Raw genomic sequence first — 16,952 nt, 5'->3', positions numbered from 1 at the left:
CACTTGGGGATGATGACAGATGTATGCTTCAGCCCGGAAGATGTCTGAACTGCCTCCAGGAGTTGCAGGAAAGCAGATACAGCCCCAATGCCCTAGACTAAGGAAGAGATCATGATCTAGAAAGAAATATTTAACTTAATTACAGCCTTTAAACAATTAGAAACAGCAACATATGAAAAAAAATTAGGCATTACTATACATGGTAATTACTGGGTGAACTTTTTCTAACAACTGTACTCACTGTTGGCGAGAAGCAGGGAACCAAAAGCAACCACTATAACAAAAATGGCACAGATGGCATCCAGGCGCACAGCAAACCACCTTGAGGTTGTCAAGAAGAGAAACCAGGCCTCTAAAGTGTATTTTACAAAGACATAGAACCAGTGGATTATTAGAAAACTAAGCTGTATAATTATTACTAAATTTATTCATGTTAATAATACAAATTGTCAAAAAAACCCAACGTTGCCATCTTCAAGTGCATGTCTGCATGGACTGATGATGATCAGGCTACTGACCAGTTTTCCTGAAATTGTCTAATTTAGTTTTCACACCAGTAGCAACCACAATAGGAAGAGAAAGAAAAACAGTCAAGGCTCGAAGTGTGGTCCACTTATTCAAAATGGAAACCTCTTCTCAACTCTAGTGAACTCAAGAGTCTTATACAAAAAGCAGAAGTACAACTGCATTTACTGTAGCTCGACTAGAGTCTACAGGCTTTTAGCTAGAACATATCACAACACAACTGCCAGAGCTAAGTTTTTAGAAGGCAGTTGCAGCTGGTTAAGCTCCTGTAGGAGCTACTCAATACAGCCAGTGCAGCTATACAGAGCTATTCAGATGATCAGATGCACATTTTTACTTTTGGAGAAGCTCACAGGTGGTCATCTCCACTTTGCACTCACACTCGGGTGTTGACAATTTGGTGCTAAGCTCCATTCCAGGCAGATATGCTACAGTACAAGGTACAAGAGACAGCACAAACAGACACTGCAATACAGAGGGCAAAGTGTTTGAATCCAAGGCCAAAACCAGAAGCAAAGTAGCCATAAGGACTACTCAAAGGAATTGCACTCAGAGGAATTGTTCCAGCTGCTAACAAGTCACAGCAGAAGGTTACCATTCCAACCCCTTCTACCTTGCTTGCCATTACTCTCTGCTAAAGATCACTGCAGTTTCAACTGTTCAATGCTCCTTAGCCCAGTGCTGGGAAAAATTCAGACTAAAATAATTCACCCTTCTGTAAGATTGAGAGGAGATAAGTGTGGTTTTAAGCCTGATGATCAATAGCCAGATTATGGAGCTTTTGCTCCATTGATCCTAACTGTCCAGGGAGGTGTGTTACACTGCCAGCTTGAGAGGGGTCATTTTGCAACCTCTCTATGCAACAAGGGTCACTGTGAATAAAGAAAGGAATCTGACAGTCACAGGAACTAATAAAGACTCATCGTGGTCTGACGACTCATGTGCTTGCTTATAGAGATGGGCACTGGCAGGAAGGAAACTTGGGTTTGGTCAAATGTCAGCATGCCTTTTAGATGTTTTTTATCTAAAATTTATTTAATACTCCATTCACAGTCATGCCTCAAAGGGGTTCAAAGCAAGTGTCCTGAGTCCTAGGCTCAGGCCTAAATAGAGAGGAAGATACTACTCCAGCCAAAAGTGCTAAGCAAAACCATCACTGGTTGGGAGAGCCTTCTGCAATGCAGGAAAGAATTTAAAACTCTTTAGGAGACTAAAAAACCCAGGCCTCCAACTTTGTGAGCTGCTATGAAAGGCATTCTCTTACATCAGCTACTGCTTGCTCACATTTACTATCAAAGAACTATCCAGGGTGAAAACAACTTCAGGAAATCTCTAGTTCCACCTCCTGCTCAAGCACAGTCAGGTCAAAGGTCAGACGATGTTGCTCCATGCTTTATGCAGTTTGAGTCTTGAAAATCTCTAAGATGAAGCCTGCACCTGTGGGCAATCCTTGCCTCTGCTTGACTGTGCTCACAGTGAAATCATTTTTCCTTGAATTCAGGTTAAAAACCTCTTGTTACAACTTACACCCAAGTCAGTGCTCCTACCACCAGGCACCATGGTGAGAAACCTGTATTTATGGCAACATCCTTGCAGGCACTGGAAGGCAGTATTAAATCCTCTGAACTGAACAAGCCCAGTACTCTCCTCACAAGGAAATCTCTCCTGTTAATACCCTAACTATCTTCATGGCCCCTACAGGGAGCTCACTCCAGCTTGTTAGAATGTTTCCCAGAGCTGGCAGTCCACAACTGGATGCAGCACTCCCAGTGCGGCTAACAAGTGTGGAGGGGGACAGTCACTTCCCTCCTTCCCCTGGCTATGCTCCTGTTAATACAGCCCACAGGGTGCTGGCCTCTTTTGCTGTCCAGACACATATTCCACATGAGGACCAAAAACCACACACACTTTAAGCCAGCTGGTATGCCCCAAAGGCTTGTGGGGAAAAGACACCAAGATGAAGAGTGTAGGTACTCAGAAGAGTGTGACTATAAGCACTGAAGCTTGACCTCAAAAACAGGTTCATGATCTGCCCATGAGAGGTATTACTGACAGTTTTGTTAGGGAGATGCACAAAACTGACTGAAAAATTGAAGTGTTTTTATGTTCCCTGGATCTGACCTTAAAATACAGAAAAATATTTCTCTTAAATGTCATGGTCCCCTTTGTATAGTGAAACTTCTGTATGCAGTTCATTGCCTACAGATGTTTTTTAATATAAAACAAAACCACAACTTTGTCTTCCCTCGCTATCAGGTATTGTAACACTGATTTGGTCAGATAACTAGCAACTATAAAATATTAAAAATGGGAAATTCAAAGCTAGAGGTGCCTCCCTGGAAGATGCACTACACCAGTCACAAGTCACTGGTCTCAACATGGTCAGTGTGTATGATGCTACAACCTGTGATAAGCTGTACTTCAGAAAGGATCAGCTGGTCTTGCCTGAAACTTTGTAAATCTAGAAATTACAAAACAGTAACTGAATATACTTGTATGCCTTACCACGGAGGAAAGTCACAATCTTACCTAACAAACATAAAACTGAAAACTTGCATTCTGCTATATCTTGAAGAACATTGTAACAGAGAACATTTAAATAACAGAAGTCAAAGAATCACAGTGCAAACCTGAATTATATTATGCCTGCAGAACACAAATATTTCACACCTTCCAATTATGTTAATTCCATATTTTAGATTTAAGCCCTGAAAGGTGCTCAAAGTAAAAAATAAGTTAGATTTATGAAACTTCTCCAAGATTATTTATACCATTCCCAGCACACTACTTAGTATCAAATGCTTCATAATATACCTTGTTCCCTCCACATCTCTGCCCTCCCCCTACCTTTCCTTTCCTTAAAGATGGAATCCAGGAAAATGTTAAAAATTATTCTTTAAGTATTCTTATCAGGCATACTTTCAAATGTTTATCTTATACATTGTTAAAACATATGCATGGGTATTCTAAATTATATTACAGCCCAAAGTAAACTCTCTAAATCTAGACAGATAATGTTTTTGTTCTAATACAGGAATTTTACCCTAAAGAGACAAATGCACAGCTCCTACTGATTTTAATGCACATTATATACGTGTCGCTGAGGGCAAAAGATATTTCCCTCCCACCGTGCAAAGTATTTGATTTTTCCCATCAATTCATCACAAACCTGAGTGGAGGTCTTGGTGTGCATCGAATAATTTTTGAAATCTTTCCTCAGCTTTCAAAGCCCGAATAGTCCAAAGCCCCTGGAGGGATGACGACAAGTGGGAGAACACTGGACTTCGAGCTACAAAGGGAAATGAGAGTTGAGTTAACAACAGATGAAGGACAACATTTAATTCTTTTTGTACCACACTAATCTTTAATCCTACCACTTTATATTTAAGCATACAAACTATTCTACTGCATCTTTTTAGAATAAATATGCAATGTCTTTAACTAATGTTCTCTTACTCAATTAGAATCAGTCAGACAGCCAGGCAGATTAATTTATGCAAAAATGTCTTACATTTTTAACAATAGCTGTCACTGTAGAAATTCTTTGGGCTTTATTAATGACATTAGGCAGTCATGTTTGTTATTCATAATGCTTAATATTCCATATTATAGTCAAGCTAAAGTCAGGCACAGGAGTCAGATAAGGTCAGAAATACCATTAGTATATGCATGCAAGGTCCCAAAGACCAGCAGCTTAGCATATTCTTAACTGGTTTTATTTACAGATAGTTAACTGACATACCCTAGGTTTATCATTATGCAAATCAGGAGTTAAGCATGTAATTCACTAGTTGAGAACCAAGGCAATAAGGAAGTTATTTGCATAGCAAAAGAAAAAAAAATTCTTTGATGGACTGTCTATAAAATACTAGCATTTCACATAATAATAAGTAGGGTTCAAACTAACATTAAGTCCCACCAAACTACATACTTGTGGATTCTAGACGTTTAATATCTCTTGAAGTGTCTAAGAAATATCGTCGAAGAAAAATGAAAAGAATAAATAGTGGAATTAAGGGGATGAGCATCCAAGGAATCACTGCCACAGCCACAGCCACCACACCACAAATCTGTAGGAGAGTCTGGAGCACAATAGAAACAAAATAAAAAACTCTTTGCCAGAAGAATTTAATTTAGAACAAGTATAAAACTACTTAACACTATTGAAACATTTATATATTTAAACATAACTACCACATTTAAGAGCGGATGCATTGCATAACATATGACCAACATCTATTTTTAAGCAACTTGGAAAATTTACAGTAATATCTAAATTGACTATTTTTCCAGTTTATGGTTTTCTTACACATTATTTGTTCTTTAAAATAAGTCTTTACAAAGCTGGTTGACTGAAAATTAGTGTCTTTCTTGGTAGACTCTTTTGTGACAGCTGTAATAAAATAATAAACGATCAATGTAACACACAACTAATCTTTAATGGATCCTAGTTATTTGGTGAATCAAGGACGTGTTTTTTCACTCCTGCTAAGAAGAAACAGGTGAAAAACTGGCTTTCAACTTGAGTTGAAAGACTTGACACTCAGAAGAGAGACTTTCAGCATAGGCTTGCAATGTTTTCCTAAATACAACATCGACCCATTTAGAAAGAAAACCCAGGACAGGAGAAAGTGGGCTTTCTCTTCCCAAAGGATTGCAATGTGAAATGCTACAAATAAGAAGAAAAAGTTACACACTGCAAGAAGTGTCATAAAAAGCTTGTTTCACCAGGTTTACTAGAGTGTAATGTAACAGGTGAGGTAAAGCTGACTTTACTCTTAGAAAACTAGATATAATGAGGAAAACTCTCTTGCTTAGGACAGAGGATCCTTGCCCAACTTTCTGAATTAAATCTACTATTTCCTTCAGACCCCTTCACATCTTCCATCAAACTTTCAGTTTGAATACACAGTCAAACCATCATGTGCACACAAAATTCTTGCAGAACCCAGCTGTACATGAATGAATGTATGGTAGGAGTCCCGGTATACTATAATTAGGATGTGCCTGTTTGATCCTTAAAAAGAGGGGAAAATTCAACCCATACAAAAATAAACCCATACAGTACCAAAACCAGATAACTGAAATCCTAGCTCAAGATTAAATTCCTGTATTATTCTCATTAACATATTCCTTAGCAGTGACAATATTTTCTAAAGATTTTTCATTTAATGGACTGTACAGCAGCCACCTTCTTCAACACCTCATACAACACAGAATGGATTCCAGCTAAATTTTGTGGCTGCCTGATTTTTAGATTCCAAAAATATATTAGTGACTACTGGGTACCAGAAATGCATGTCTTGGAGTAAAAATGCTTCCATCCCTTCAACTTTTCCAACTCAGTGCTCATATAAGCAACACATCAGCTAAGGCAGGTACCAGAGAGCTACCTGGGTTTTCAAACACTTTCAGTGGAAGTGTCTATGACACATTGCATTTCCTACTGCACTTCTGGTAGCACACTGAGGCCAAAAATAAGTACAATCTTTACCCCTAAATTGGCTTTTTTTTCCTTCAGGCTTCTCTGCCTTTACCCCAATTTGACTTGACCAAAGAGCAAACCCACACATTACACGTTACAACTGCATGAGTCGGCTCTAGGCTTAGAGGTCTTAGCTCATGAAAGAAGATTTATCAGTGTTACAGCCCCTCATCTCATAGATCCTGAAAGCACATTTTAGGGCCTCATGACCCTATTAAGGAAAATTCTAAAAGGTAGGCATGGGAAAGGAGCTCTGGAGGAAGTTGTGTTACCACTACACTGCTCATCCATAGGTTAAGCTGTTGATAACATCATGTTGTTTGACCTTCTAGATACACACAGCAGATCACAAGCATTTTACCTAGATTTCATCAGGAGGAGGCAAGGTGGCAATGAGAGTGCACGTTGTTTCACCTGGATCAATTATGCACATGGCTGTGTCAGCACAAAGCAAAACAAAGCACCCTGGGCTCCTCACCAGCACTGCCATCAGCCCTTCTCTACCTTCTACTTCTCTGGCACTCTTTAGAGTCTTTCCTTTTTATCATGAGGTGAAGAGAAAGGACATAAAGATTCCTGACCTCCTACAAATCTTCTCCTGTTCTAGATCTCTGCTTTGCTCAGTAATGCTCGTTATCTCTGCCAAGCCTGCCAGCCATCCACACGCTGGTGAGTTTCTAAAGGTTCCTTCACCTCCATCCTTATCAGCAGAGACTGATTCCTTCCTGTTCCATTCCTTCCTGTTCCAAACTCACTTCTGAAACTGCTCAATACATCTGCTGCCTTCTTCCTCTGTTACTTCCTAGACAGTCACAAAAAGCTTTTTCTGAAGTACACAGTCTCCTCAGAACATCAGCTGCAAATCTGAAGTCAAATGTTGAGGAGAGCTGCTTCAAGGAAAAGGATTCTGAGGAAAACAAATGCTTCTTAATAAAAAACAAAGAAGCCAAACTGAAGTTTAGTGATGATAATCTACAATATGTTGCAAAGTGCCAGTGGGGGTGGGAGTGGGAGTAGAACTATTAAGATCCAGCTCGTGTAAACAAAGCCTTGCTATGGCAGAAATACAGGGAAGGAAAAGATGGTTAGGATGACTAAAGTAAAAATCTGACACCGCCTTTGGAAGGAATTTTAGATGAGCCTGCACCACCTTATCATTATAAAAATTTATGATAGGGTGGATCAGTCATGTGTGTTCTTTTTTTTGAAAACCAAACTTGCATATAAATTAACTCTTAATGAAGTAGTCTGAAAGCCAGACACAACCATTTGCAGACTGTAATCATGTAGTCACTGCGTGAGGTAAGGCAAAGGTTCTAGCTCCTGAATTTCACAAGAGACAACCAACCTTTGCAGCTGGAGACCGCTCCAGCTTCTACCAGCTCCACTGTGTGCGAGCTGCAGGACCCAAGATAGTCAGCAGGGTGACAGTAATGGTGACATGAGTGTCTGCTGTCTCTCCTCTCTGGAGACAAACAGCAAGAAACACTCAGGACTGGGTATCTAGACTTCTCATGGAAGAATCAGCTTACAATGGAAAGTTGCATCAAAAGTCCAAGATTTTCCTTCATAAAAGAAATACGGTCTACAAACCCAGCACCTTTTAATGTATTTCTTAATTTTAACACTCGTAATGACTGTGTGGAAAGTAATAGTTAAACTGAAAAAAAAAAGAAGAAAAGCAACCAAAACAAAAACATAGGAGCTGATGAATTACATTTTACAGTTATCTGCACAGTATTTGAAACAAGGCCACCTTGCACAAAAGACAACAGATGCACTGGCTACCAAGTCAAAAAAAGACCTGGATAGTTTCAGGAAAAGACCATCACTTCCAAATGGAGACATAGTGACCAACGTCCACCTTCAAACTTGCTTCCATTTCTCTGGAGAAAGGTTAATCTCCCACACACAGCCAGCACACAGTCTATCCCTAGAGTACAGAAAAGCCCATGTTGTTTCTGTTGGGAGTTATCCTCTTGCTTACAAGAGTCCTGAGAGACTTCCCTCATGATTTAGTCAGTCACTCCATTTACTGTGGCTTTTTTTTGCTTAAAAATCTCTTCTTTTACTGCAGGAGGCATACCCAACTATAACCCTCCAGGGAAATGAATGCTCTGATCAGCACGTTCACTTGTGAAACATGCTTTCCCTTCACCATCTGATGACCTACTTCTCCATTATTCTTACAGGTGCTGAGAGTGGTATTCTGGAATTTCTATCTCAAACAGGTCTTGATCTAGGAGTAACAGGTATTTCTGTATCACAACCACAGAGCAGAAAAACATAGTATAGGACCTACTACCATAGGAACCACACTATTCTGGACATGCAGTTGTTGACCTGGTAGGATCTCCCACCAATGACAGGAGCCCAGGGGATGGGATTTGAGACTTGGAAACCTCATTGTGGGAATCCAGATGTGGCTTACATAGTGAAACTCCTGTCCTAGTTTAACAGTTTAGAAGTGATGAACAGAATAGTAAGATTGTTTAGATTGGAAAAGACACTAAGATCATAGAGTCCAATCCTTAATGAAGCACTAATAAGTCCCCCACTACACCATGTCCTTAACCATGGTATGTGCATCTTTTAAACATGTCCAAGGATGGCAGTAACTTCCTCTAACCTTTAACTGCATACCTAATGACCCTATGGTTTAGTATTTTGCTACAATCCATTAACTGTATTTACTTGATGCCCTCTGACTACAGCAAAGGAAAGATCTAAAGCCCATCAAGGCTAAATTTTGATGACCAAATCTACAGTCAAATCCACATAAGAATAACTGCAGCAGTCCAGGATTGGTTTTACCAATACTTAAGCAAAAGCCAAGTACACCTACTCAGCCCCAATTCCCAAATGCTACTCTCGGGTCCCAGTATACACTCCCAAGGATTATATTAGCTCAGAGAACTGCCACAAAGCCATACTAATTTAATAATAGCAAAGGCACATGTCCTCGACTTCAGTTTGAACCTTTACTGCATTAACTTTAGGCACTCTCAGTCAGGCTGTGCTGTCTGAAGTAAAGCCATGTCAAGAAACTACAAAACCCCACTCTGTTCATACTTGCTTGGCATTACCCTTCCTCCTCCTTCTCCCCTACCCCTAACAGAAATTATTTCCTTGTTGACTCTGCCAAATAACTGCATGTACAATCAATCCTTAATCCAGTTCTGACATTTTCTTTATCCTTGAATGCTTTTTTTTTTCCTTCAAACAGACTTTTTTAAACCAGACTGTCTGGACTGACTGACCTGCATCTCTGTTAAAGAAAAACTGCACAGGTGGCTGGTTACACTGGGACACCAGAAGACAAGTTTCCCTGGGAAGATGACATTGCAATGAGAAGATCAGAGTGATAAACACACTACTCAAGGCAGCTCCACCCAGAACCACAGTGTAGATTTTCTGCATTTTTCCCCTTTCGTACAAAAAGCCACAGGAAACATCCAAAGAAAAACTAGCACCTAAACAATTCTACTTCATTTTACTCACTTAAAGCAGCTGAGTTGAGGTGAGCAGTCTCGTCTTCAAACTACTTTTTAAAAAAAATTTATGTGTTTTCTTTTGGAACAGGTTAAAAATAAGTATATATGCTTGTTTATACTATTGTTTGCATCAAACTGTCAGAACACATTCGTCTTCAGCAAAAATGCAATGAAGATTTATGAGTACAGGAGAACACATGGGATATACAATATTTAAGTGGTATCTCTGACAATGTCCTTTTCTGAAGCAACCAAGGACAGCAATCTTTGACAGGAATGACAGCTCTCAATCAGTGTTAATTCAGCTTTAGGAAAATGTGCATCCTTGAAAAAATATGGAATTTAAAGACCATGACAACCAATGCACTGAAAGGGGGAAAAAAGACACAGCTGGATAAGAAATGAAAATTATAATTTCAGATAAATTGAATGAAGAACATTAGAACTAAATACTGCCAGCTCTAAAAGCTTCAAAAAGAGCAAGTTCATCTTATGTCCTATGAGATGTTCTCATCTCCTCTCAACCCTGCTATTTGCAATTAGTCAACAAGGGGTTACTGAACTAAATCAGTATGTCACTGCAAATGGGTTGAATACATCTGCCAGAAATGTATTCAAAATTTCCAATCACATCCTTAATGCTAGCACCTCCTATTTGTTCTCGTCTCTACAAGACAGTCCTTCTGGATCACTGTTTTTCCAAGTGAACAAGCATATACTGAGCTCCTCAGGGCAAATGTTTTCTGTGCCACCAACATGCTCATTCATTTGACTTGGCATGCATTTTGTCATTAAGTGAGAAGCCTTAATATTTGTTTGAGGTCACAGCAAACTGTGTGTTATTGTTCTTTAACAAGTGACCTTATAATAAAAAAGGGTGTTTTCTTTAATACATTGGCACCACCACCACCACTCTCATATTCAAACAGTATCCTATCATCAGTAAACTCTTACCTACAAGAAGGGATAGAAATAGGTTCTCTGGGCAGCCGGGGCCAAGAGGCTTAACTGTCTCATGCAGAACTTGACTGTAACAGCAGTTTTCAGAAATCACAGTCTGTACATGGTCTGAGACTTCCAGATACCATGCTTTAGAAACAGACACATAACCAGGCTCTGGACTTGGTGATCCTGACAGACACTTGAAACACTCATCCCTTAAAACTCCGCACTATATTCCTACAACATACAGAGGTTATCTACTCAATAAAAATAAACTATCTTCACTCATGTAAGAAGTTTTTTTGCCAGGGTTCTTAGGCCATGGCAGTAAGTTACTTCCAGCAGCAACTTACTTACCTGTAAGTTACTTACAAGTTTTCCACGGAAAAAAAAGCTTTTATCAGAGCCAAAGCTACAGCCTCTACTTAGGCATGCGGCTCCAGCTCATACCCACTGTACAGGGAAACCAATACTGTCATACACAAAATTACAGTGCCAATAGCCATTCTTATAAACAACTGTGGACAACATATTTCTGTATTTATAAGCAACAGAATCTTGAACAGAATCTTCGATTTTCTGAAGTGCTCCTTGTTATTACACCTTGTGCCCTCTAAGCACATCTGTACAGAAGTGCTCTCAGTGATTTGGGCAGCAAGTCACAACTTTGCAATGAGGATCTACAGAAAAGTGAGAGGTCTTCCTGAAGTCAAGGAGTTAGTTATAACTTTACTGTGATTTCCCCATATGAATAATAGAAAGAGTTAATATGCTGTTCAACAGTGCCCGTTTGTCACTTCTCCTGTGAATAGGCCTTGGCTATATTCTTATGTTGCTCTCTTCCCAAGGGACAAAAAGTGCACACATAAGAACTATTCACATAAACTACAGGAGTCTTCATACCATGAAAAATACATTTTATCTTCCTGTGAAACACCTCAGATGCCAAGCAGAACTTTACATGGTAGCTTGAGGAAACAGCACTAATCAGTGAGTGTAGCACATGCACATATACATGCTTTGCTTTCTCGACAGCTCTTGCCAGAACCTGCCTGAAACACTACAGAAAAATGTCTGGCATCACCCAACATTCCCAGAGTTACTCCTCAGGTAGCAAAAAGCATCCCTTTTCAATCATATTAATTTAGAGGCATTGTGCCTCCAATATCCACCACCATTGCCAAGTGTGGTTGCTTTGTTGGTTGTTGCACTTGCTTTAAAGATTCCCAGAAAAATGCATTTTTGTATCTCCTCTGTCAGTCCTTGCTGTTGATTAACTGACATTTTTAAAGGAAAATGAAGAATGGTTTGATGATTTTTGCTCCCCTCCTACCTCTTAGAAGTAATTTCCATGAAGTTTCCACAGCTATACAAGCCCAAGACAGCCCCACTGAGCACAGAGCCTTATGAAATCAAAACATTTGATTCAATAATGGGTATTTTACTCCTTAGTACCGCTACAAGTAGTGTATTTTCCATTTTGTCCTTTATTCACATATTTAGCACTTTACCAGCAGAGGCTGATTCACTGATCTTTGTCTTAGTCTTATCCCACTCAAAAAACCCTTTTGAAAGCAGAAGTTATTTCAGTGAAAATTATGGAAAACATATACATAGAATGAAAAAAAAAAATCTCACTGCTTTCAGGCTATTAGGATGCAGGAAGCAGATCTTACAGGCCAATATAAAATAATGTAAAAAATGCATAGTAGAAGGACTGGGAAAAGTTAGGCTGGGAAAAGTTAGTTAGGCTGTTTGACACCATGAGGACAAAACTGTGAGTGCTAGGGTATTAAACAGGGAAAGGATCACAGAAAGCTCATGCCCTCGACAAACAGCATCTCCTACTGCTGCTGCTGGAGAAAAAACACTGATCTAGACAGACCACTGATGGCATTAGTTCATGTTCTTATGGTCTAGTCCATTCATTTACTTGCTGAAATACTGTCCTCTCTCCCTGTGAGGAATTCTTCTGAGCTAACAATGATGTTATCACCTTTTCACCCATGTAATGCACTTTTTATTTTTCCAGTTCTTTAAAATGTTTAGCAAAACTCTGCTTATCACAGACACTGCCGCCCCACATGTCACAGCTTTGCAAACTTTGTCTTTGAGCCCTGCACCTTCCTGCCTCAGGTCTCTTGTCCCTCATGGCCATAATGCCAGAGCAGCTGCACACCCTCCTCAAGAATACCTCATTTTCAACTGCGTGACCTTTTCTGCTCAGCCAAGTCTAACTTTCACCAGAAGTTAATTCTGGGTCTTTCAACAACTTTAAAAGCTTTGTGCTACTTTCAAACTGTGGGCTCTTCTGTTAAAGAGAGTATCAATTCCTCAGTGAGACAGCTCTTCTGCCTTACAGCAACTACAAGCTTTTAAGCATTTTATTGTTGTTCTTGCTATTTAGAAATACACTATTCATGTATTTATTTTTAGGTGGAATGAAGAACCACTCATATTTCTGTAAACACCACAACAGTCTGTCTGCCACAGTTAAATGAAAACTATGAAAAATATTAAGGACTACAGCATCAGCTATCCTAACAAATAAAACTACCTTCTTTTTCCTTCAGATCACACACTCTTTCACAGGAGATATGCAAAAAATGCTTTCTAACCTGTTCCTGACATTTTTCCACTTAACTTCCCCAGAGCTTTGTCACTTTGATAGGGCTGTAAAATACTACTTTCCTGTTCAAAACACACTCCTGACTCATAATTTTTCAGTACTACACGATATCTATTGATCACTCATCTCCAAAAAGTTCAACAGTGGTCTGATGCTTTCAGCATATTTAAACTAATCAGCACCACCCTCACTCCACCACCAGCAGCTTTCAGCCAGTTCAGAACTGTGCTCTGTGCCTGTCCAGAACTGTGCTCTGTGCCTGTCCAGAACCCAGTGAGTAAAGAGAAACTTCCTCGGCAGAGAATAAACATCATTTACTGTCATAACTGTGTGTTCATTCTTTATGTGTTACAAATATGCAGCAAACCATCAGGAAGGTTTTTCAGAAGGTTTATTTATCCCAAACCATCTGCAAGGGCACACTTAGGAAAGTAACTGATAGCCAAGTCTGATCTGATCCCAAAATCCAGACTATTAGTGGGAAAATTGAAAAACTGTTTTTCAAAGCGTTATGTTGAGTTTGACAGAAGGGTGGACAACTGAACCAACTACCAAACCCGGCAGTTTTATAAGAAGAGCTAAGCCCTTTATTTTAGCATACGAGTGACAATCACAGCAACAGAGCTCTGCTTCTTTAAACATTAGACTGATTTTAAAAACCATTAAGAAAATTATTTAGGGATGTGATTGTGAAAGAATATGAAATATCTCAGCATCCTATTCTTCCACTGTGCAGGAATAGATATTATTAAGCCCTTGAAAGAGCCTAAATACACAGACTTTTGTATTTCAGGAGCACAATCCAAATGAATCAATTTATTCTAAACAGTACAAAAATGTCCTTTAATGTAGATGTAATAAAAAGATGCAATAAAAAGACATATGACATTTGGTTACCACCTGAACTCTCATCTTTTGTCATACAGAACCGCCCACACTGCAGTCTCCTCTGCCTTTTGACAAACAAACTCGTTTGGAATTTTCAAATCAGCTGCAGAGTTCACCAAGTAGCCACAGTATCAGCTTCAGCAAGAAAGAAGTTCTTATATTGTGCAGATGCACACATCACCCTGGCAGAGAACATTTCTGTGAGATGAAGCCTTTATTTTTGCTAAAGATAATTCCTTGTCCCACATGTTTGTTTTGGGCATAAATATGCACAATGATTTAACACACACACACACAAGTGTCAGCAACATGGCTCAGTAATGCAAATTATCTCCAAGTTACTCCTTCCTTCTTGAATCAAAAGTGGAATCTCCAATCCTTTTGCCAAACAGTGAAATCCTAATTTGTTTGTAAGCAGACATTGTCCTATCTATAGTATATCAGTAGTTAAAGGCAATCTAGAAGATTTGTACTTATCACCATTTGGAACAGGATTGTTACACTCTGTGACTGACAGCAGAATTAAAATATTTCCGGCTACCGTAAAGTGTTAGAAGTGTTAATGATTTTCAGAAGTCTTAAAACTAATCACCAGTCTGACACACAGATATGATAGGTAGTGATAATGCTTACAAAGTCAGAGAAATACTAATAAACCTGTAAAAATCTATAACCTATAAAATACATATAAAATACCTATAAAATAATAATAAAAATTTCTACTCTAGCTCTAAAAACAGCAGTAGTATATACACAAAGAAAGACAAAAAAGAAAAGGAGAAAACTACAGAAGATAATTCACTTGCATACATAAATACACTTAGAGAATATTTCTTGGCGTTCTTTCATTAAAAGAAAAGCAAATGAGAAAATGCCTTCCAACAGATAGGAACAGCCCCAAATGAATAGAATCTCTTTTTGGAGATTCTTTTACAAATTCCACCTTAACCAAAGTGGGGAAATTTCCAAACCACACAGAATGGGAGGAACATCACTGGACTGCCATACAACTATCCTGCTTTCTATTATCTGAAAATATATTGAAAGTAATCTGATAAAGAAAACACAGAAGCCCATTTGGAGAAGGGATTATTTAAACCTGATTGTAATTTTGTATTTACAGGTTCTAACTATCAAAATACTGCAAGAACAAGTACCATTACACCTCAATCTGCTCAAATGTTAGAGAAATTAGGATAAAGACTGCACCTCACAATGCTCTAGAAACAGAAAAAGACAGAATTCCACTAATTGAAAACTAGCTTTATTTTTCAGAGCACTATATTCAAACCACCTGTATTCCACATATGAGAAAATGAAAGGAGCCCAGTACAAAACTATGACGTACTTTTACCACATAAATGCAGAAGTGCAAAAACTAAAAGGAAATTAGTTAAGAGGAACAAGAAAAGCAGTAAAGGAGGCAAGAGGACAAGAAGGTAATGACACCACATTTTCAGTATTATTTTAGCTTCTTTCCAGTGTCAGATAAAGTGTTGCACCTTCAAATTTTATTAATACCAAGTAAATAAACACCCTAAAATATTAAACCAGTTAAATTATGTTCCCACACAAATTAGTTTTGTTACAGTAGTGATCTCTGCTGCCTTGACACTAATGTGTGGACAATTGCATGCATATCTATTCTTAAAACAAAATCTACAAATGAACATAAATAAGAAATAAAATTTAAAAAAAGGAGGAGGGAGGCAAAGGCTTAGGCTGGGGATACATAGCCACTATAGTGAGAACAGACCATAGCTTTCCCTGGAAAACTGAGGTCCATATGTAAACAGGAATTCACCCATTAGCAGTGACTCCAGACTTTACACGTTTTATCCTGTACACACACCACCAATCTGAGTAAATATTCAGTCTGTAGGATGCAAGATACTCACCCTCCCATTCAAAGGAATGTGATGACAGGTACAAAATAAAGAACAGCAATAGCTTTGGCATGGATTATCTCCCACTGCTGGTCACCATCAACAAGACTAATTGGCTACTGAGATTTAACAATCAAGACATTCAAGGACAGAGAAGAAAAGGTCAATAAAAAACTGCATTATTTAGACAAGTGTCTGTGCTAAACTCACAGCTTCTGCATGTTGGTCTTGGAGACACAAATGCAACCCAAGCCTGCTCTTCCTCCACTACTTCCCACCCCTTTTATTTGTTTGCTTCCTTGTTTTTAACAAGACAGTGTAGTTAATTAAAAAAAATAGGATCTTATTGCAATGATAATTTCAACCTTTTCTGAAACTAGAGCTCAAAAGTTATCAATGAAAAAATATATACCCCTATTACTTTTTTTTTAGGTTTTAACTAGTCTTTCATTGTGCAGTATGGATCTTGGGAAGGTACGGCAAGAAAAAGTCCCATAAGGTTTCAGTTGTCAAGTGTTACCAGACAACTGTTTTGTGTTTCTTTAATTTATCTATTTTTCATTTAAACCTCAGCACAGCAAAGTTACCGTGATTCAGCAGAAGGGAAGCTAAAAAGTATCCAAGGTATCGAGGCCACAGGTCTGCACTACGTACCAGGCTCAACAGAGTATACTGACATTTAACACAGATCCCACTACTGAGGGGACAACACGTTGCTGATCATATTTTGAATACGCACATGTAAACACAAAGAAAGAATTATCCTTTAATGAATAAAAATGCCTCTCAAAACTCACACATGCATACAGACTAAACTCAGCTAAACTGGAAAAAACAACGCAACAAACTCCTCAGGAATCCCACCTCTCACAGAAAGCACAAAAAAACAACATCATTGTTAAACTAAAAGATCCTCAAATTCCTTCTACACACTTTCCCTGACATCCTCACACAATAAAATGCAGGGGTCAGTGGTACTGAAACAAGGAACGGCAGTTCCACTCTTGTGCACATACGAAAGCAAGTGACCCAAGCTATTATTCCAGTCTGAGGCACTTTTTGTTCCTAATATCCAGATGCAGCAGCTTTTTCTTTCCCCCTTT

The 16,952-nt window shown here is 38.8% G+C and overlaps 1 protein-coding gene across 3 annotated transcripts in view; it reads right to left on the bottom strand.

The window, feature by feature from the left end:
• The window catches only part of ABCC4 (ATP binding cassette subfamily C member 4), a 140,038-nt gene that overhangs the window by 40,692 nt on the left and 82,394 nt on the right, over positions 1-16,952 (bottom strand). For 2 of the 3 annotated variants that reach the window (XM_030952050.1, XM_030952059.1), the window contains exons 21-23: positions 4,457-4,607; positions 3,695-3,814; positions 242-352 (exon numbers count right to left, since the gene is read on the bottom strand). In XM_030952050.1, the coding sequence (XP_030807910.1) occupies positions 242-352; positions 3,695-3,814; positions 4,457-4,607 (382 nt within the window). Of the gene's footprint in view, positions 1-241; positions 353-3,694; positions 3,815-4,456; positions 4,608-16,952 lie in introns of those variants that run through there. The other variant, XM_030952069.1, reaches the window with a different exon arrangement.

Source organism: Camarhynchus parvulus, chromosome 1, assembly GCF_901933205.1.
Source record: "Camarhynchus parvulus chromosome 1, STF_HiC, whole genome shotgun sequence".
Classification (NCBI taxonomy): Eukaryota; Metazoa; Chordata; class Aves; order Passeriformes; family Thraupidae; genus Camarhynchus; species Camarhynchus parvulus.
Note: the sequence above shows the minus strand (reverse complement) of the source record. Positions and strands in the feature narration are given on the sequence as shown.